This window comes from Stegostoma tigrinum, chromosome 34, assembly GCF_030684315.1.
Source record: "Stegostoma tigrinum isolate sSteTig4 chromosome 34, sSteTig4.hap1, whole genome shotgun sequence".
NCBI lineage: Eukaryota > Metazoa > Chordata > Chondrichthyes > Orectolobiformes > Stegostomatidae > Stegostoma > Stegostoma tigrinum.
Genome location: NC_081387.1, coordinates 17,143,380 through 17,165,105, shown reverse-complemented (window position 1 = coordinate 17,165,105; position 21,726 = coordinate 17,143,380). Strand labels below are relative to the sequence as shown.

Sequence of the window (21,726 nt, the reverse complement as noted above, 5' to 3'; positions counted from 1 at the left end):
TTTGGCCCAACTATTTCTGAGGCCCAGCTATCCTTGGTGCTGTCATTACAGGATATCAAGTCTCAAAGCTCTTGGAATGACCAATCCCTCATCATAAATGATTGGCCCATCCACCACACTCAGGTCCCCTTACTGTTCACAGTACTGACATTGCGAGTGTGTGGTGACCATCCTTTGATGCAACATTCTTTGACCTGAGCACAGCCTTTATCTGATCTTTGATTTCATTTTGTTTCTGACTTGTTTCTGGTAGAGCTGTAACTGCTATCAATGTAACCACCTCCTGAGCAAAAACAATATTGCCTTGTACATAGTAAAACACTTGCTGGAGCCTACTGTTTTCCTGGTCCATACTTTTTTGTCTCAACAAACCTCACCGCCATCAGGTTGAATATTAGACATTTTCACTAACACTGTGGAATTTAAGTGTGCTACTAATGATGTGAGGCTTAAGTAGCTTGAAGTGAAAATGAAGAACTTACTCAGTGAAATTTTTGCAAGCCCATGTAGCACCTTAAGCTTCTTTTTTTCTGTCACTGCATATCTCTGTTGAGGATCTGACTGTGTAAGGAATGTGGAAAGCATCGATCAATTTGCTGCATTCATCTGCATTTGAAATGTTACAGCTCTCAGTCCTGTAAAGTTGCACCTGTATCAATAATAGTGGACAGCAATGGGCCAGAGCTAGCTAAAATATCAGTTGAGTTATGAGTTTGAGTTTTCTCAAAAGACATCAGCTGAGCTTCTTCCTAGCTCTGCAGGATTGAAAGTATTTTTCAACAATTAATTATAGTTTGACTGTTCTGTGTAAGATCCAATCAGCAAAGTCAGTACTCTGCTTAACTGTGATCATTTTCTGCATGTGGCAACAATCATTTGTTCAAGTCGAAAAAAAATCAGGGGTTTATAATTCTATTATATAGCACCAGTCTAACATATATTTAGCGACAGAAAAGTTCTTGATTACAGCTAACATAAAATGTAAAGCCACAAGCCTTAGTATGAAGCTACACAGTTTTATGTCCTAAACTGGTTTAGATTTGTATGTTCAGGACAAATAATCTTAAATAGTGTAATGGGCCTATACACTTGTACATTGCAACTAGGTTCACTAATTAACTTTTGTACAATAATTTTTAATAAGATGACCTAGTCTAGACAGATTCTGAGCAGTGGTAAAGTTTGATTTTTAATAATGAACTGTCTGGATTTCAAAAGTCCTGTCTTTTCACAGAGACTTATTTACTTTAGATCAGTTCTCACAATGCAATCTGTAATTATAATTAACCTCACAACTGAGGTTAAATCAGACCCTTCAGATCTTATAGCATCAGGCATTGTGCTGTTAAACAGCCAACGTGTAGCTCATTGATGAGTTTAGTTGGGCAGTGACTTTCCAATTTAGTTTATGATACCCATCAATCTCTGGAGTTTGGCCACATTGCGAGGAGCTGGAAGGTCTTATCTTCTGTGGGCCAGCTGTGGTACCAGCATGTATGATGTGCTCAGAGAACGCCAGGTGGCAGGCTGAGAGATTTTGCATTTGCTGTTCAGTCGAAGTCCTGTCGGTGTCGTAGCAGAGCTCATATTCCAGTGTCATATTGTGTCTGAGTGAATCTTGGATCCGGAAATGTTTCATTTACGGATAAATCCATCCTGTGCTTCAATGCTTGATATGATTCTCTGGAAGATTTCAGGTGCTGCAATGCTAATGGGCAATCTATTGAAGATTTTGAGCATCTTCAGCTCCTCATCAAATATCAGTTGTCAATAAAACATTGCTTGTCTCGGGCTTTGGGAAGATTGCATTTTTTCCTGATTTTGCTAACCCACAAATGTGTCCTACTGCTTTTGTTCAGTGTCTATCATCGTATATTTAACAGGTCAGTTCGGTTTTGGTTCTGGGACCACCCTGGGTGCACCAGTTCACTGGTTCTATCACAAGTTAAATAAGCAATTATTTGAACATAGAGTCAATTTCCTTCATTATCTTTAGAAAGAGTGGATGAGGAACTTTACTGGGTGCCAGTTGGCACAATAGTTTCATTTCGGGATATGAAGACAAGGCAGCTGTAGTCTCAGGGCTGGTCTCTCATTAGAGAGAGAAGACTGGTGGTGGTTTAACGAGAAGGTAACCATGCCTAAGGTGAGGAAAGACGTTGACAAGATAAGTTCTTCATGGAAACCTCATTCAGTATGGAAATTGAACCCCTACTGTTGGCATCACTTGCCAGCTATCCAGCCAACTGATCTAAATCCTAATTTCAGGCTGTGGAGTAATGTGATGCAGAATTCAATCCCGTGGAAACTCAGCTCTGAAAGCTTTAGGCTTGTTTTATCTTCTCAGTTCTTCTATGCTGCAAACGTTAGTACAGGGTTCCCTGCTTGAGAGAGAGCAACTCTGGCTTAGAAACACACATAAAGATTCGGTATTTTTTTTCTCATATATTGAAGGTCTGTCCTGTGACCTGGAATGCTGTAATTCCTGACTCATGTAGTTTTGTGTGCAATGGTCAAAGAGAACATTTTGCCAACAGAGAGAACAAAAACTGCTGTACCAGTGTCCAAATTAAAATGTCTTGTTTCCTGCCACTAGCATTCCAATGGCTTTCCCTTGGTTCTCTCGGGAAAGGCATTATTGATATCACCTATTTCTCGGATCTTGCCCATTTTGAGGGCTTTTGTTTTAACTTAATCTGTACAAATGACAGCTTGGAAGTGGCCCTTCATCCAAAATAGCACCCTTACCCTGCTGAGCTAGTTTTCATCCTGTACTTGTTTTACTCCATGATGATAATGGTTGGCTGTGACAGTTGATGCATTGTCTTTTGGTTTGGCCACCTCTGCTTTTAGGACTTCATGCACTTCATTGAGTTAGTCAGTTTCAGTATAAGGGGCCTCCCAATTTGGTTTTGCTCCATGATCTCAGACTGTCCGCTCATTAGAATTGCCTTCTGTTAAGCCATCCCTTGGCTCAGGGAACACCTCTTCTAAGATTCTGACAACAGTTGTGCCTCTTAAGTCTTTCTCTTGTGCAGCCATTCTCACATTTCCCTGCAATACGTGGCAAACGGAGTTCGATGCGGATAAATGTGAGGCAATTCACTTTGGGAAGAATAATAGGAAGGCAGAATACTGGGTCAATGGAAAGATTCTTGGTACTGTGGATGTGCAGAGGGATCTTGGTGTCCATGTACACAGATCCCTGAAAGTTGCCACCCAAGTTGATAGTGCTGTTGAGAAGGCTTACGGTGTGTTAGGTTTTATTGGTAGAGGGATTGAGTTCCGGAGCGGTGATGTCATGCTGCAACTGTACAAAACACTAGTGTGGCCTCACTTGGAATACTGCGTGCAGTTCTGGTCGCCCCATTACAGGAAGGATGTGGAAGCATTGGAAAAGGTGCAGAGGAGATTTACCAGGACATTGCCTGGTCTGGAGCAAAGGCCTTATGAAGAAAGGCTGAGGGACTTGGGTCTGTTCTCTTTGGAGAGAAGGAGGCTAAGAGGGGATTTAATAGAGACATACAAGATGATCAGAGGATTAGACAGGGTGGACAGTGAGTCTTTTTCCTTGGATAAGCATATGCATGATGATGGGATAGTGTAGGGGGAAGGGGCTTAGATTAGTTCACAGGCTGGCACAACATCGAGGGCCAAAGGGCCTGTTCTGCGCTCTATTGTTCTAACACCATTTGTAACCAGCAAGACTATCAATTATTCCCTTTGTGACTGTGTCAGCTTATTAAAACTGAACAGTAAATAAAGGTATTTATTTTTAAGCTAACAGAACATTATGGTTTCCTTAGATGTAATTCATTCAGCATCAATCTACTGCCTGACTTGGTCACTGTCTGCCTGCACAACCCCTGAATGCTTGTACCTTACCAGCTAGCTGGACAGCGATACATCTATCTCGCACCAATTTGCCCATAATCCCACTTAACTGGAGCATGCAGTTTACTTGATAAGGGAATATTGCTCTTTTGTTCACTGCCACCATATAACATTCTACCTTTTTGCTGATACTAAAGACAACTAACAAAGGCTACAGAGGTATTAACTTTATGCAAGAAAAATCTTACTGTAGCTTCAACTTGCCAGGAAGCTGCAAGAGTGGTCACAGTCATGTGGCATCACTTCTGTGATGATGCAAACCATGTCTGATTAGCTTACTGTCCAGTCAGCATAAAGAGTACCTGACAGCCCATTGGTATTATTGCCAGAGTAGTAAGCTGGTTTTATTTTCTCTGGGGGTGGGAAAGCTGAGTTCAAATCCTGCAATGGAATTTGAATTTGATGCAAAGATTTAAGAGCTTAAGGATGACCATGTTGTAGATGGTCACATGGAAATTCCCACCTTAAAACTGCAAGCCTTAACTACACACAACTCCAGACCACACAGTAATGTGGTGGACTCTTAACTGTATCTATTGCCCCTCTGTAATTGCCTTGGAGAAGATGGTGAGCTGCAGTCTCAGAGCACAGCTACAAGGACTAGGATTTGGCTCAGTAGTAGTAGTAGTATCGGAAAAGCAACACATTTCAAAGTCTGAACGGTGAGGGGCCTAGATGGGAACTTGCAGGGGCTGGTGTTCCCATGTATCTGCTACCCATGGACTTCGAGATGTGGATTTGGAAGATGCAATCAAAGCTTTGGTGAGAAGCTGCAGTGCATTTTGTACACACTGCTGCTTCAGTGTGATAACAGTGAATGCTTAAGCTGATGACAGGGTGCCAATAAAGGGGGTTGCTTTAACTTCGACAAGCTGAGCTTGAGTGTTTTTGGAGCTTCACTGACCCAGGCAAGTTGTCAAAAGTGAATGCATAAGCTGGTGACCAAGTCAGGAAGATCTTATCCCAACAGATAGCAAATTCTGCAAATCAAAATAGTGTGCAGAAAAAGGGGCAGGGGGCACATAACTTGAAAACCAGAGTGATGTTAGGAAATGCTACCATTCCAGGGTGTCAGAAAGCACAGTGTCACCCCAGGGACACTGACACACACACCCTCAGAAAACCTAATGAGTTTTGCAACCGCAAGATAGACACACTACTGTTGGGAAACGGTTAGAAAAGCAGCAGAGGTTGGGGCATTAAGATGGATACGATGGACAGCAAAAGACGTTCCCCCAAAGGGCACAGGTTTAGGGAGAGGGATAGGATTTAGAAGGGACCTAAAGGACAATGTTTTCATGCAGAGTGGGGGGGGTGTGCGTATGGAAATGAACAGTCAGAGGAAGAGCAGGAGGCTGGTACAATTACTACATTTAAAAAGGGCCAAATGCCAGACAAGGGAATCAGACTTATTTAAGATATGTGGTTAGCACAGACAGGTTGGACCGAAGGGTCTGTTTGTGCTGTACATCTCTATGACTGGTGTAAGTCAGCTGAAAGGCACTGTAGAAACCGTGTGCTCGAGAGGGCTCTACCTTTACAGCGACAGGGCTGCAGGCAAAGAAATAGTCACAAAAAGCTAATACAGACAGAGGGAAAAAAAAGAAACAAACTTCATTTTACGAAATAAATACACAAACAAAACAAAAACCTTTATTTTTATATAATATATCTATATATATTTGTATATGTGCATGTATGTGCATGTGGGTGGGTGGGATTTGTGTGTAGTTTTCTTTAAATTACAGAATAACAAAATAATCTTTTCTCCAAAAGAATCTCAAGCATTGGGTGGGGAGGAGCAGGTCTGTTCCCACCTTGATGACCGGCCCAGGGCGTCAAAGTTAGATTAAAAACGCAGGCAACGTGACAAAAACTTTCTGAACACAGCGGTTTCCCCTCCCCAACACACAAGCTAAGGGTGGGAGCAGAGGACATTGGGACACAATCAGAAAGCAGTAGGAACTCAACAGTTAGCAGCAAAGCACAATTAGATTTTTTTTAAAAAAACAAAGTCAGGGGAGGGGTGGGTAAACAGGCTGGGGGTTGCAACTCTCAAAGGGAGACATCTACAACTGAATACAGAGGCCTTCAATAACTTTGAAGAAGTCTTTTCTTTTTCAATGAGATGAGCAAAGAGTGTGTTTCTCACTGCTGTGTGGGGGAAGAGAATCAGAGCTGGGGGTGAGAGGGGTAAAGTTATCACCAAGCAGCCTGACAGAGAATTCGGTATAGTCACCTCAATTCGAACAACAGGAGTCTTCCTGCAGCTTGGAGTGGATGAGGTCATCTCCATCTAACAGGAAGCTACTTAAATGCAGGAGGAAGGGGACAGAAGGAATCAAGAACTAGAAAGGCGGAGGGGAAGCTGGTTCACATGGAGTTTAAGGCCAGGACGGAAGCAAGCTGGCCCAAAGAGCCTGCTTCTGTGCTGCGTGGCCTATATCCTGTGCGGTCGTGATACTCCCTGTCAAAGGGGTCACCCACTTTGTAGCTGATGGTTGGTGGGCAGGAACACTGGGGTGCCCCAAGTCGTGTGCAGACCATCGAAGGGACACTTGCTTCAAAACGTTGCATCTCCCGCTCTTGGAGATAGGCTCAAGGATTACAGGCCTCACCATCACTAGTGGCTGATGCTAAAGACACTCCCATGAACTGCTCAATGGACACATTTGGCAGTTGGTACATTCGAGGTAGGGAGGAATGAAAATATCGATGGAAATGGAGCCAGACTTTCCACCTCTCCACCTTGTTCTTTGGAGAAACAGACAAGAACTGCAAAGGATTTGAGGAATGGCGGAAGGAGCACAAAACAGGAAAGTGCTCCATCAGTCTTTAAAGACCTCTTGCTCAATGTTCTCTCCGCATGAGGTGCATTTTACACTGTCCTCCCCTTGACTACCTCGTCACTGTATTTCTGGCCCGCCTCCCCACCCACCATCAACCAGCCGTCCAGACCTGCACGCCATTGTTCAAAACAGGAAAAATAGCAGGCACCTCACAGAGAGCTTCCTACAGTGGAAGGGACGGAGGCATAAAGAGGAAAATGGAAAGAGAGAGAAACAGGTCAAATAGCATAACGAGACAGCAACTGCGATTGGGCAGGAGGGAATTAAATACCGGCAGAATTTCAAAAGTGCAAAGTGGGAGAGGAAGCAGCTTAATGATACAGAAGTGCGAAAGAAAATTGCACATACCCGCTGAAAAAGATACAGTACACAGAAAGAACACACTCAGCAGTAAAGGCAGAGAGACAGAGCAGAGGGTGAGACAGAGAGAGAAAAAGAGAGAACAGTGAGATAGAGAAAGAGGAAAAGGGAGAGAGAGAGAGAGACAGAGAGGCAGAGGGGAAGAAAGGGGAGGAACAAAAAAGGGAAAGGGCAGATGGAGAAGAGAGGGGATAGGTTGAAGGAGCAAGAACGAAAGAATGAAAGCCAGGTCTGAGAGGCTGAGCTAGGGAGTGACAGAAAGGGAAACAGGCAGAGATAGGAAAGGTGGGCATTGCCTGAGAATGGGAGAGTGGATGACCAGGGGCAGGGATGCAGTGGAAGGTAGAACAATGACACTAAGTGACAACAGCAAAATATTCGAGCAGAAAGTGCTTTCAAGTTCATAATAAAAATCTAACATACAAAGAGCCAGGAAGGAGAGCCGGCACAAAACCCAGTGTCCCCCCCCCCCCCACCCCCACAGAGCCTCCCGCGCACAGTCCCCACCCCGCAAAGCGTCCCACACACTCCCTCTCCAACATTCCTCATACAGTCCCCTACACAATACCCCAGTGTCCCTCAGTCCCATACACGAGTCCAAATTCCTCAACACAGTTCCACAGCACATTCCTGCCCATTCCCCACAGAGACCGTGGGCGCTGTCTGATCCACATCCCTCATCTCTCAGAGATGTCTATGCCATTGGCCGGCTCTCCTTTACTTGAGTGGGCTCTGTGACACTAAAAGCTGCCATCAATAGTCCCCCAACAACTTCTCTATGTGCCTGTATGCTGGGGGGATGCACACTACAGGAGCCTACACACACAGCAAATGGAATTGCGCCCGAAGAATTCCAAATTTTTTTTTTAAAAAGCGTGCGGTTTAAAAAACAACTTTGCTCCTGATGCTGAGTGGGTGCCTGGTTAGAGAAAACCTGCCTCAGCTTGGCACTTCACTCCTTGCCCCGAAAAAACTACTCCTCCCTGCGCCCTCCTCCTCAGGTCAGACTCTCCTGCACTCTTGAGGGGGAGCTAAAATATGGAGGGGCCTCCCCACTCCACCAGGTACTGCACTTTGTTGTCCAGGGTGAGTCTGCGGGCCAGGATACGGACCGTCTCCCCTCGTGCCAGTCTGCCCATCGCCCCGAAGTAGCTGTTGACGGATGAGCGCAAGTAGGACAGTGGCAGGTCGTCGTCGCTGGAGTCGCACTGCGACCGGGCCTCCATCGGGATGTCCGAGCCATCTTCCTCTTCCTCCTCCTCATCCTCCTCCTCCTCCTCCTCCTCCTCTTCCCCCTCATCCTCCTGCTCCGTCTCTGCGGGGTCACCCGGCCTCTCATCTGCCCCGTCATCACAGTCCAACAGCCGGTTGCCGATGCCTGCAGCCTTGGCCTGAGTGCCCGAGTTCTCGCTGAGGGCAAAACAAGGTCAGATGGTCATAGAGGCCTACAGCCCATGAATAGGCCCATCGGGCCTGCCCCAATCAAAAGAAACAGGCATCTAACTATTCCAATCCCATCTTCCAACACTTGGTTCATTGTTTAGTCTATCTTGGCACCTTAAGTGCACATCTAAACACTTCCTCAAAATCATGAGGGTTTCTCCCTCTACCACCCATTCAGGCAGCGAATTCCAGATTCCCACCCCACCCGGAATGAAAGTTTTCCTCATCTCCCCTCTAAGCCTCCTGCCCCTTACCTTAGTTCTGTGCCTCCTGAATGATTACCACCTCAACCAAGGGGAAATGCTCCTTCCTGCCTGGGCCCCTCAATTTTGTACATTTCAATTCCGTCCCCCTTGCGTCTCCTCTGCTCCGAGGAAGACAACCCCAGTCTATCCAATCTCTCTCCATCATTCAAATTCTCCAGGCAGGGTAAGATCCTGGGGAATGGAGTGGAAGTTAGTCATCAGCACAGAGATAGTATTGCCTGTTGGAGGAAGAGATGACAACTTCAAAGTAATATCACCAGACTAAAAAAAAAATCCAAAGACCCAGGCTTCATGGGAGGATTATCAGTTCAACTCCTAACACAGCTGCCTGTGGTGGATTTCAATTAAATATTGACAAACTTTTGACTATTAAAAACTGGTCTGACTGCTAGTGACCACAAAACAACTATCAACTGCTGCAAAAAAATCGTGTCTAGTTTGCTCACGTCCATCAGGGAAGGAAATCTGCCACTTTAGCCAGTCTGAACTAAATGTGATGGCATGGTTTCTCAGTGGTTAGCACTGCTGCCTCACAGCACTGGAGACTGGGTTTGATTCCAACCTTGGGCGACTGTCTGTGTGAGGTTTGCATATGGTGGGATCTCAGTGGAATTCTCTTTGGAGGGTTGGTGTGGACTAGATGGGCCGAATGGCCTGCTCCTACATTGTAAGGATTCTATGTGACTCCAGATCCACAGGAAGATGGTTGGCTGTGAGCTAACCCTGCTAATAGCCGAGCAAGCCATTCAGTTCAAGTATAATTAGGGGCAGGCATCATCACACTAATGCCCACATCCCACAATAAACGATTATATATATTTTATGATATGTACACACATCTATGTAGCAGGCTGAACATTACTGCTTAATGTAACAGTGTGTTTTAAGATATGCAGAGATGGTAGGACACAATATACATACTACTGTACACCGAGGTTTATTTTTAAATCAAGAACTCAGCAGAGGGGATTCACAGAATATCAAGTTTCCAAGGGAACGATTTATACTGAAAGAGAAACAGGTACGGATTGGTTGGCGAGTGGACTTTTACTGGTTGAGATCTTATCCCCGAAGCCTTCCCTTAAATTCGAACCAAGGCATCAGCAAAGTGAATGTGTCCACGGCCACTTCTAACTGAACAGCAGCCTGGGGGACAACATTTATTTGGGTCACGGCACAGGACAACACCTCAACCAATGACGGTCAAGTTGCTAGCTGGCACCCTTTCCTTGTGCCGTGTAAATTGTTGTTTCCTTCAAAATATGGTCCTCTTCTATCTGCCTTGATAAAGAGGAAAAGCTATCGCAGCATGTTTCTTGTTACAACGATATACAGCAGCGTTGGACCTTATAAGTCGGTGCATTGTGCATTGTATGCAGCAGAGTTACACAAGGGGGAATAATTACGCCAGGAACTGGAGGCAGTTCAGAAGCGGTTTACTGGATTGATAGCTGGAATTAGCGCACTAGGACGATAGATTATGGGCTTATTTCCACTGGAGTTTAGAACATTGAGGGCTAACTTGATTGAAGGTCCTGAATGTTTTTGAGAAGGTGGCTGTGGACAGGATTTCTCCCTCTTGTGGGCGAATCCAGATCTAGAGAGACAGATAATGGGAACTGTAGATGCTGGAGGATCCGAGGTAACAAGGTGTGGAGCTGGAGGAACACAGCAGGCCAAGCAGCATCTTAGGAGCACTGTTTTGAAATTAGGGACCACACTTTCAGGATACGGGGGGGGGGGGGGAGAGCAGTGTTGTGCAACTTTGGAACTCTCTGCCAAAGAAAGTGGTGGTGTCATTGAATATTTTTAAAGACAGAGCTAGATGGATTCCTAGGTAGGGGGAATCAGAGATTAAAATGGAGGAGGTGGGAACTTGGGACTCAAAACACCAACAGATCAGCTATGATCTCATCGACTGGGGGGAGTAGGCTCAAAGGGCTAATGATAGATTCCTGTTCTTATTTTGTATATTTGTTATATCACAGCATACTACGTATCATCTACATGAGTGGTATACCCATTAATCACACTTTGGGCTATACAACTCAAAAGCATGTTATATATTGAACAAAGAGTGTGCTTAAATAACATATACAGGTGGGTCACATAGGTTACATATCAACCACCTGTAGCACACAGTCTCAAACACACACAGGAGTTTTACAAATGTGCAACATACAGTGTGCTCTATTGTGATTACAGGAGTGTTATATCCTTGTGACATACAGTGTGGTATAAACTACAGGCAGATGCACTGTAACACACTGTGTGCTTACTTAATGCATATAGGAGGGTTATAGCCCTGTACTCCCATGACATTATACAGATAGAAACAACCTGGAACACTATGCATGGGGAGAACTGAGGCAGAGAGTATGCAAGGGACAGTATTGATTGAGATTAAATTGATTATTGTTTGGAGCATGGGAGGATGCTGAAACAGGATGAAATCGATGGACATGGGGGTTAGTCCTAGATGGCCTGTGTCAGGCTGAATGGCTTCCATCAGTGAGTGGGTCTCCTTCCAAGTCTGAATGGCTCTTTGGCTGGTGCAGGGCTCCTGATTTGAGCTGTTCCGGGGGTGGGGGGGGGGGGGGGGGGGTGTTGGTAAAGGGAGCAGGGGTCTGTGGAACATCAACAAGGATTCCTTACCCATACTCGAAGGAAGAGGAAGAGGACGAGGACTCCAGACTGCGGACTGCGTTCGAAGACGGCTGAATCGATGCATACATCATCTTTGGAGGTGTCCTACCGAAACAGAAACAGAGGGGGGAGGGGGGAAAGGGAGAGAGAGATAGAGAGAAAGGGCAAAAAGATCATCAAGTCCTCTTACGGCAATCACAAGTGTCAAATTGCCGCCTCCTCCGTCTCATTCCCAGTATTAATTTTCAGAAGTGAATCATGGGCATAGCTGAAGAGGAGAGCATTTGCAAGGTTATGGGGAAGGAGACAGCGAGCAGTGGGGCTGAGTGGTTCATTCTTCCAAAGAGTGAGCACCGTTAGGATGGGTGAAATGGACGTGATGTTGTGTGGCATTTACTGTTTTGCTCGAGGTGTAACCACGAGGCAGGGAAAACTCAGAAACAATGCCACGGGGTGTCGCACTGAGAGCGTGGGTGAGGCCACAAGTGTCTGACTATGCAGCACTGCCCCAGGTACCGCACTGGCATGTCGGCCTTGAATCACACGCTCACATCCTGGGGTGGGACTCGAGACCCTCTTGGATTGGAGGGGAGAGTCCTTCCACTGAGCCATACAAGGTGGGATGAAAGATAGAGAAGCCAACAGGGTGCTGGACGGGAAGAGGAGACAGGAAAGTGGTGGCGCGCACACAGAAGACAAAAATCAAAGAAAGTGCATCCCATTGTGTAGGGAAGATAACACCGTACCACACAGCCTGCCCGTAACTCCCCACAGCCAGAGCAAGGCTACTTCATTCCACTATTTTGACTTACAGAACCAAGGGTCACGGTCCAGGGATACAGGATGGGTCATTGAGGACCAAGACAAGGAGTAATGTCTTCACCCAGAGTGGGGAGCCAGTAGAATTCTCTATCACAGAGAGCACTGAGGCCAAAACATTCAATGTTTTCAAGGAGCAGTTGGATATAGTTCTTAGGGCTAAAGGGATCAAAGAGGAATGGGGGAGAAAGCAGGATCGGGGACGGAACTGGACGATCAGCCTTGAAGGGCCGAACGGCCTACTCGGGCTCCTGTTTTCTGTCATTTAATCACATCGGGGCAGATCAGGGTTGGCAGTTCGATCCAAACCGAGCTCTCAATGCTCGCAAACTAGGATATCCCAGCCAGTCCCTCGCCCTGTACCACACCACCCACCCTCCGATTCCCACACCAGCCCACCTTCACCACCATCCTGCCGGTTTCCTTGCACACGGCCTGAACCAATCCCACAGTAACTACTCTGAAGCACAGTCCTCCCCGCTGTGGCCCAGCCAGAAGTTATCCACCTGCGATCACTAAAAGCAGATTACCAACTCACCCACCTTACCTTTGCTCACAGGAGTCTGCTGTATATAAAATATCACCCTCACGACTTGGACCTTGCAGTTGTGGGCAGGCTCTGGGGAGTTACTTACCCTTGATTTCCTGGCTGCTGTAGTCACTATGTTCATAATGTGCTTCAGCTCAGTTACTGTGGTTAATAGTGACCACCATGATCTTTATAACTGGGGAATTCAGTGTCAGCTAAGCCACTGCAGATCAGATTCGGTCTTGCTGGTGGGCGTCATTGCTTGGTATAAATGTGTTCACTTACAGGTCATCAGCATCACAGGTTAGCATTTACCTCCCACCTCTAGTTACCCTTCCGAAGGTGGTGATGAGTTACCTTCTAGAGCTGCTGTGTACACGCACTTTGGCAGACCCACACTGTGGTTTAGGGAGGGATTTCTAAGATTTTGACCCACTGAAGGAATGCCAATACATTTCCAAGTCAGGATGGTGAGTGGTTTGGAGGGGAACTCGAAGGGGAACACGTATCTGCTGCCCTTGCTCCGGGTGGAAGCGGTCGTGGGGTTCGGAAAATCTGGCTGAAGATCTGTGGTGAATTCCTGCAGTGCATCTTGTAGCTGGTGCACACTGCTGCTTCCAAGTGGTGGTGGAGGGAGAGAATGCTTGTGAATGTGGTTCCTAATCAAGCAGCTACTTTGTGCTGGATGTTGTCAAGCTACTTGGAGTGTTGTTGGAGCTGCTCCCACCCAGGCAAGTGGGGGGTATTCCAACACACTCTGGACTTGTGCCTGTGGATTATGGAGAGGGTTTGTGGAGTCAGGAGGTGAGTTACTTATTGCAGAACACTCAGCTCTGACCTATTCCTGTACAGTGTTTAAATGGTAAGTCCACTTCTGGTCAATGAAAACCCCCAACATATTGACAGTGGGGGATTCAGTGATGGTGATGTCACTGAATGTCAAGGGGGTAATGAGGAGATTGTATTTTACTGGAGATGGTCATTGCTTGGCAGATACGTCATTTGCCATTCACAGCTCCAGCTGGATATTGTCCAGATCTTGCTGCATTTGAACAATGGGCTGCTTCAGCATCTGAGGACTCACGAATGGTACTGAACATCGAGCAATCGTTGGCAAACATCCCCAATTCTGATCTTATGATGGAGGGAAGGTCATAGACGAAACAGCTGAAGATGGTTGGGTCTAGGACATTCCCCTGAGGAACTCCAGCAGCCAGGCCCTGTTCAACGTCAATGCCAGACCTCGTGGCTCTTTTGCACCATTTCAAAGGGGCCCATGTCTCTCAGAGTCTATGCGCATTGGCTTCTAATCGTGCTGCCTCATTATGCAACCTGGAGCGCACAAAGCCCCTTGACCAAAACTGAACAGGGGGAGGATAAACGCCCAGGGGGACAACTCCTCGATCTGTCCCTCCCTGACTAGACTGTGCACCTACCTCTCGGTACTCTCCCTGATGGGACACATGTTGGCACTGCCTCGGCAGCCTTGGTAAGACTGGTTGGAGCTGTAGGGGTTCGTAACCACGTTCTGCAGGCACAAAGAACACTGGCTGTCAACTTGAAGTAGGCACCTCGCACCCTGATCCCTGACAGCCTCCCAAAGCCCACCCCCTGACAGCAGACACACACACGCATACACACACTACCGTGGCTGGAGGAGTCCAAACTGTGCTCAACTTTTGGCGACTCACACTCCCGCCGCAGCACATGTCGGTTAATTGCACATACACCATGCCAATTCCCAGAAAGTGAGTGAACACGGAAAACCGCACCCCGAACTGATAGGGAGGGAAACCTGGAACGCCCTCCTGTCCAGGGGTTACTTCTTCACAGAATCCCTACAGTGCGGAAGCAGGCCACTCGGCCCATCGGGTCCACTGCAATCCCCTGAACTGCCTCGCCGTCTCCCTGTTTACCACATGGACTGCAGCAGGTCAAGGTGGCAGCTCACCACCACCTTCTTCTAGGGCACTACAAATGGACACTCTAAGGGGTGAAGGTGGTGGCAGCGGCGATGGTAGAGGTGGAAGTGTTGGAGGTGATGGTACTAATCTGCTGCCCCTGCCCTTGGATGGGAGAGGTGGAGGCAGTGCCTGATTCCACTCTCAAATATATTGTCTCAGGTGTCTACCTCAGACACTGGTGAGACCAGACTGCCCCTCCTCGCCGTCTTTGGCGGGCACATGCACAGACACACATTCCCTCCCCCTCCTCTGGCATCTTACCTGGCTGATGGCTTTCTGCAGCAGGCGCCGTGCCTGCCTGGTCTTCAGTTCGTACAGGTCCTGGGACTCCCTGTGGGGAGGACGCCTCTTGGTCTTCACCTTCTTCACTCCCTCGATCTCAGACCTGGATGCAAGCAACACCAAACGTTTTCAGAGTCCCACCTTCCTGAGCGACAGCACATAACCGGGGGGGGGGGGGGGGGTGCACGGGCACAGTGCAGCAGCACCGGGCTCCCCATGACTCTCAGTTACCACTTTGGCTTCATGAAGAACAGCAGGGTCAGGGCAGCTGACTGGCTTTCAACTTGACGTCCCTTCACCATTGGTGCTCATTTCAGCGGAATTGCTGTTGAAAAAGTGGGATCAGCTTGAACCACCACAGACCACCAGCTGTGGGTTGACCCACAATATCCGGAGGGAGGGAATTCCAGGATTCTGACCCAGTGAGAGTGAAAGAGCGGCAACGTATTTCCAAGTCAGGATGGTGGCTGGCTTGGAGGGGAACTTGCAGGTGGTGGTCCCATGTACCTGCTTGCCCTTGTCCTTCTAGATGGAGATTGTCATGGGCTGTATATGGTCACATACGGTGACGATGCAAATAACAGACTGAATTAACAGGTCATTTTCCCCATGAATAAATCCTGCGTCAGACTGTGATCCATTCAATTGCTGTCAGCCCCTCAGGTTTGTACCATGAGAAAGGGGAAACGTTCCAGAATTCAAGTGTGTAACTGGAGCTCAGATACAAATCAGCCATGGGTAGGAGGCTCTTATGATGCTGTGGTAGTGCCCTCACCTTTACGCTGGGAGGTCTAGGTTCAAAACCCACCTACTCCAGGTGTGTGTCATAACTAGGGCCTCATGGTGCTGTGGAGCGTCGCTGTCTCTGAGCCAGGATTTCCCACGATTCACCTGCACCAGAGGCGCATAATAATATTTCTGATCAGATTGATGATAAAATATGCACAAATCAGCTACAAGCAGACAACGTGCAGGTGCTGGGAATGTGGTTCGGACAGGCCTGGGGGCATGTGCAAAATCTGCAGAAGAGCGTGTCATCAAGGAGAGGCAGAACTGGTCTTCAGGAGGCATTGCTCCCTCTCAGTTGAGTGCAAAAATCTGATATTCAGATGGGAGGCTCTCTCTCTCTCTCTCTCGTTGTATGGCCCATTCCCTGAATCTGCACTGCTTCAGTCACTTGAGCCAGCCTCCACTTCATCTGGAGGTCTAAGATGGAACATATCTGCAGGGACTCCATGTACAAAACTCTGAACCGGGGCGGGGGAATGGGGATGCTGGAGGTGGAATTGAAAGTGATGGCTACATTTGTGTGGTGACCCTCATTGCATAAAACAGTGTCATTACATAATGAGGTTCGAAATGGTCCTGGTGACCATCGACTCGGTGAAAGGCACTCTCTGGTCTGCCCAAAATGTATCGGTCTTCCATAGCAAGGAGTTGGCCCCTGACCGGGTGTTGCAGACTGGCACGGTCCAAGGTACGGGACTAGGTGCTGAGGGACTCACTAAAGCTTCGGGCAGCTGCCATTGTCTGAGGGCTTCTACAATACTATAGAGAGGGGCTGTTAATGTATACAACACGTTGCACCTTGTATTGGAACATACATCATTTCTGATTGTTTGGTAAATGTTCCAAATTTGCATTGGGCTTCGGGCACCCCAGAGGCCAAAGTGCTCAATGGAGAAATTGTACTTTTCATTCTATCTTCTATAATACCTGACTCCAAATGTGACTTGCTTGGAAATAATTACTGAATGACGTATATTTTGGTCATAAAATGAAGCTGGAGTAATTAAACAAGGGTGTCAATCTTCAAAATGGATCAATGTGGATTTGAAAAGCAATTTTCTACACAAAGCTCTTGTCACACAGTATTAACATTACCCCAGTATACAGCCATTGTATTTCAGCATAAACACTGTCAGTGGGGGTGCGCCATTCTGCAGCTCCACTTCACTGGCCTGGCCAACACTGACCTTTTGGGAGAGAGGCTGGAAGAGGTCCTCATCAGCTGGTTTGCAATCTCACGCAGGGTATCAGCGGGTGGGGGCTGAGGTGGCATTCGCTCCTGTAGACCAAAGATACACTTCTTCTTCTTGATCTCCTTCCCGGACACAAATCTGGAGAGTGAGAGAGATACAGCGAGTTGTACAAAAGTAAAAGACAGAGATTGACACACACACACACACACACACACACACACACACACACACACACACACACACAGAAGAGGAGACAGAATAAGAGGTGGGGAATGGGAGCCATGGTGCAAAGAGAGACAGAGAGTAACAGAAAGGCTGGAGAAAGAGCGAGACAGCAAAATGAGATGGAGACAGACAGAGAAAGGGATAAAGGAGTCACAGAAACATGCAGCACTGAAACAGGCCCTTTGGTGCAACCATAATCCCAAACTAAATTAGTCCCACCTTCCTGCTCCTGGCCCATATCCCTCCAAACGTATCTTATTCATGAACCTTTCTAAATACCTTTTAAATAGTGTAGCTGTACTTGCATCCACCACTTTCTCTGGAAGTTTAATCCACACATGAACCAAACTCTGTAAAATAAAAGTTGCCTATCATGTTTTTTTAAAATCTTTCTCCTCTCACCTAGACTTGAAATCCCCCACTGGGAAATGACAAGTGCCATTCACCTTATCTATACATCTCATGATTTTAGAAGGCCAGGCAAGGTCACTCCTCAACCTCCTACATTCAAGTGAAAGTCATCCCATCCTTTCTAGCCTCTTCTTATAACACAAACCTTCTATTCTTGAAAACATCCTTATAAATCTTTCCTAAACCCTCTCCAGCTTTATAATATCCTTCCTGTAACAGGGAGGCCAGAACTGGACACAGTGCTCCAGGAGAGGCCTCTCCAACGTACTGTACAATTCTAAATGTCCTAATTCCCCCAGCATTGAAGGCAAACATGCTAACTGTCCTCTTAACTACCCTGTATACATGTTTCACAAACTTCAAATTATGTACCTGAACCTCTAGGCCTCTCTGTTTTACAACCACTCCCAAAGGCCCTGCTTTTAATTGAACAAGCCCTGTTCTTTTTTGTTTTACCAAAATGCAATACCTTGCAATTATCCAAATTAGACTCCATTTGCCGCTCCTCAGCCCATTGACACAATCAATCAAGATCTCTTTGTGATCTTAGATAACTGTCCAATATACCATTAATTTTGTTGTCTCTGCAAACTTACTAATCATGCCTTCTATACTCTCATTTAATCAGTAATACAAACGTTAAAAAAAGTGGACCCAGCACCAATCCCTGTGGAACACAACTGGTCATAGGCCTCCAGTCCGAAAATCAACCCCCCCACCATCACTCTCCAGCTCCTGTTGATTTTGTATCCAACTGACAAGCTCACTCTGAATCCCTTGTGACCTAATTTTACTAATCAGTCTACCGAGTGGAACCTTGTCAAAGACTTCACTGAAGTACAAGTATACAATGTCTGCCGCTCTGCGCTCAATCTTTTTGGATACTTCCTCAAAAAAACTCAATCAAGTTTGAGAGACATGATATTCCTCACACAAATCCATGCTGACTATCCCTAATCCTTCCTTGGTCTCCAAATGCATATAAATCCTATCGTTCAGAATCACTTCCAACAACTTACCCACCACCAAAGTCAGACTCACAGATCTCTCGTTCCCAGGCTTCTCTTTACGTTGCCTTCTTAAACAAAGGCACAACATTAGCCGCTCTCCAGCTATTTGGCACCTCATCCATAATTATAGATGATACTAATATTTCTGAAAGAGTCACCGCAATTTCCTCCCTGACTTCCCACATTGTCCTGGGATACACTAGAACAGGTCAGGAGATGTATCCACCTTTATACTTTCTAAGATCTCCAGCACTTCCTCTTCTATAAAGTGAACTGTTTTCACAGTATCAATATGTAATTCCCTACAGTCTCTAGCTTCCATCCTTTTCTCCACAGTTAAGAAACTGGTGTGAAATATTCATTTAATATCTGCCCCATCTCCTGAGGTTCAACAAAAAGGGGATGTTTAAGGGGCCCTAGCCTCCCCCACGTTGCTCTCTTACTTTTAATGAACTTGTAGAACTTCTCTGGAGTATCCTTAACTTTAGCTGCCAAGGCTATCTCGCATCCCCTCTTTGCCTTCTTGATTTCGCTGTTAAGAATACCCATACACTCTTCACACACTTCAAGAGGTTGACTTGAACTTAGCTGTTTATGTCCAATATATGACTTATTTTATTCTTGACCAGAACCACCCTGATTCATCCATTGTTCCCAATTTTACCAGCCTTACTTTTCACTCTAACAGGAACATATTGACTCTGAACTCGTCATCACACTTTCGAAAGCCTCCCATGTGTCAGTTATCCCTTTACCTATGAACAGTCTAATCGACTTTTAAACGATGCTGTCTCATGATTAAAAATCTGCTTTACTCTGACTAAAACCTTTAATTTTTAAGGAAGGTTTATCCTTTTCCACGAGCATTTTAAAATAATAGAATTATGTTCACTGGACCTAGAGTGTTCCCCTATCACCTCAGTCACTTGCCATATGTCCCAAACGAGGTAGCACACAGGCACGAGACAGAGAAACCAGTCAAAGCAAGCACACACACGGGGAGGGCGCGAAAGAGGGAGCGCGAGGGCGAGCGCGAGGGCGAGCGCGAGGGCGAGCGCGAGGGCGAGCGCGAGGGCGAGCGCGAGGGCGAGCGCGAGGGGGAGCGCGAGGGGGAGCGCGAGGGGGAGCGCGAGGGGGAGCGCGAGGGGGAGCGCGAGGGGGAGCGCGAGGGGGAGCGCGAGGGGGAGCGCGAGGGGGAGCGCGAGGGGGAGCGCGAGGGGGAGCGCGAGGGGGAGCGCGAGGGGGAGCGCGAGCGGGAGCGCGAGCGGGAGCGCGAGCGGGAGCGGGGGAGACAGCGACGGGGAGCGCGAGAGACAAATGAAGAAAATAGAGAAAGAGACATGATGATCGAGTGAGCGAAAGAGACAAGGGAGATAAACAGAGGCAGAAAGGATGAGATAGAAACAGGAAAAAAGGTAGACAGAGACTGATAGAGGAGAAAGAGACAGATCGGCAAAGAGCACAGAGGAAGTGAGATGGGGTGTCGATGCGTGCACATCAGAGAGTGAGTGTGCGAGAGTGACAGAGACAAGATAAAGAGAAATAATGGAGTACAAAAACGAAGAGTGGGGCTGAGGGGGTGCAATGATGGGTAAGCAAGAGAGAAAGGAAGCCACTCCTCCAGCAAAGGCACACACCCACTGCCCCACACACAAACCAAGTGCCTGTGTGGGGATTTAGTCTGCATTACAGTGCAGCAATGGTTGGACAAGACAGTTAAGTGGGCCCTCCCAAGTAAGGCGGGCGTGAGGAAGAGTTCTTTCCTGAAGAGAGAGCAGTGGCATTACGTAGATTCAACGTGGAGTGAGAGGTTTTTGTTCTGCAAGGGAGTAATGCAGACAGGGGGAAAAACAAGTTAACACCACAATCAGATCACACAACAAACTCAAGGGGCCAAATGGCCTGCTGAATGTTCTATGCTGCTACTCTGATATTTCAGGATCTCACAGAGAAATAAAACATGGGCTGGGAGGCTGACATTCCCAGCGCAATGCCAGCAATACCAGACCGGAATACATTTCAGGAGCGGAGCCCACAAATGCCGAGGTTGTTGAAGACTTGGGAAGGACCAGTCTTTACCTGCTCCTGTGGCTGTTCAGGGCGTTGAGGATCTGCTTGTAGCGTTCAGACTGGGAGGCACCGGAGAGCTGGCAAACAGGAGACAACATGTGAGGTTAAACAGGATATAGAGAGCAAAGTGGAGCTCCAATATCATGCTGGCAGAATTCACACCAAGACAAAGAGAAAGAGAAAGAGAGAGAGAGCGAGCGAGCAAAAGAGAAAGCAAGTGAGCAAGCAAACTGCATTTTAATTGAATAGAACTCTGAAATTAAGAGTCTAATGATGACCATGAATCCATTGTCAACTGTCAAAAAACCTATCTGGTTCATTAATGTCCTTTAGGGAAGGAAACTGCCATCCTTACCTGGTCTGGCCGACATGTGACTCCTGACTGTCAGCAATGTGTGAGACTCATAACTGCCCTCTGGGCAATTAGGGATGGGCAATAAATGCTGGCCTAGCCCTGACACACTCATCCCATGAGTGAACAAAAATAATTCTCCATTTACTCCTGTTACACTTTCATTTCCCTGTCCGACAATAATCTGCAGAAAGTACTGTCAGATATTCGGACAAGGTCCTGCCACAGGGGGCTATTCAAACTAAAGACGGCGGCACAGGATGTTGGAGGGGGCTGTGGGAAGGGATGTTGAGCTGTGGTGGCCATGATGTTGGGCCGGTAATACTGAGGTCACAGGTTCAGATGCCAAACCTGCGGAACACTGGGGTTTATTTATCCATCACCAGGCCTGGGTCAAAGAGCAGGCCCCTGGCATCAGCGACGCTGCGATGAGTTGGACATGCCATCACCCCAGCCCGGAGTCTCCAGCGAGTGAGGAGCAGTGCCTGGACAGAGATCCCCTGGCCGGGACTCGCAGGCCGAGCCGAGGCTCCAGGTCTGTGGGTAGGCCCAGCTGTCTGAGGGAGCGGTAGCGCCAGCAAAAGGGACGGCAGAGGGCCTTCATGGCTGGTGACAGCATCTGCT

At 47.2% G+C, this 21,726-nt stretch overlaps 1 protein-coding gene across 3 annotated transcripts in view; it reads right to left on the bottom strand.

The window, feature by feature from the left end:
• Positions 1-7,598: 7,598 nt before the first annotated feature.
• phf1 (PHD finger protein 1) overlaps positions 7,599-21,726 on the bottom strand; it is a 43,000-nt gene continuing 28,872 nt past the window's right edge. For 2 of the 3 annotated variants that reach the window (XM_048520269.2, XM_048520270.2), the window contains exons 11-16: positions 20,760-20,827; positions 17,029-17,172; positions 15,032-15,155; positions 14,243-14,334; positions 11,468-11,563; positions 7,599-8,513 (exon numbers count right to left, since the gene is read on the bottom strand). In XM_048520269.2, coding sequence (XP_048376226.2) covers positions 8,135-8,513; positions 11,468-11,563; positions 14,243-14,334; positions 15,032-15,155; positions 17,029-17,172; positions 20,760-20,827 — 903 coding nt within the window. In that variant the 3' untranslated portion in view covers positions 7,599-8,134. Of the gene's footprint in view, positions 8,514-8,535; positions 10,410-11,467; positions 11,564-14,242; positions 14,335-15,031; positions 15,156-17,028; positions 17,173-20,759; positions 20,828-21,726 lie in introns of those variants that run through there. The other variant, XM_048520271.2, reaches the window with a different exon arrangement.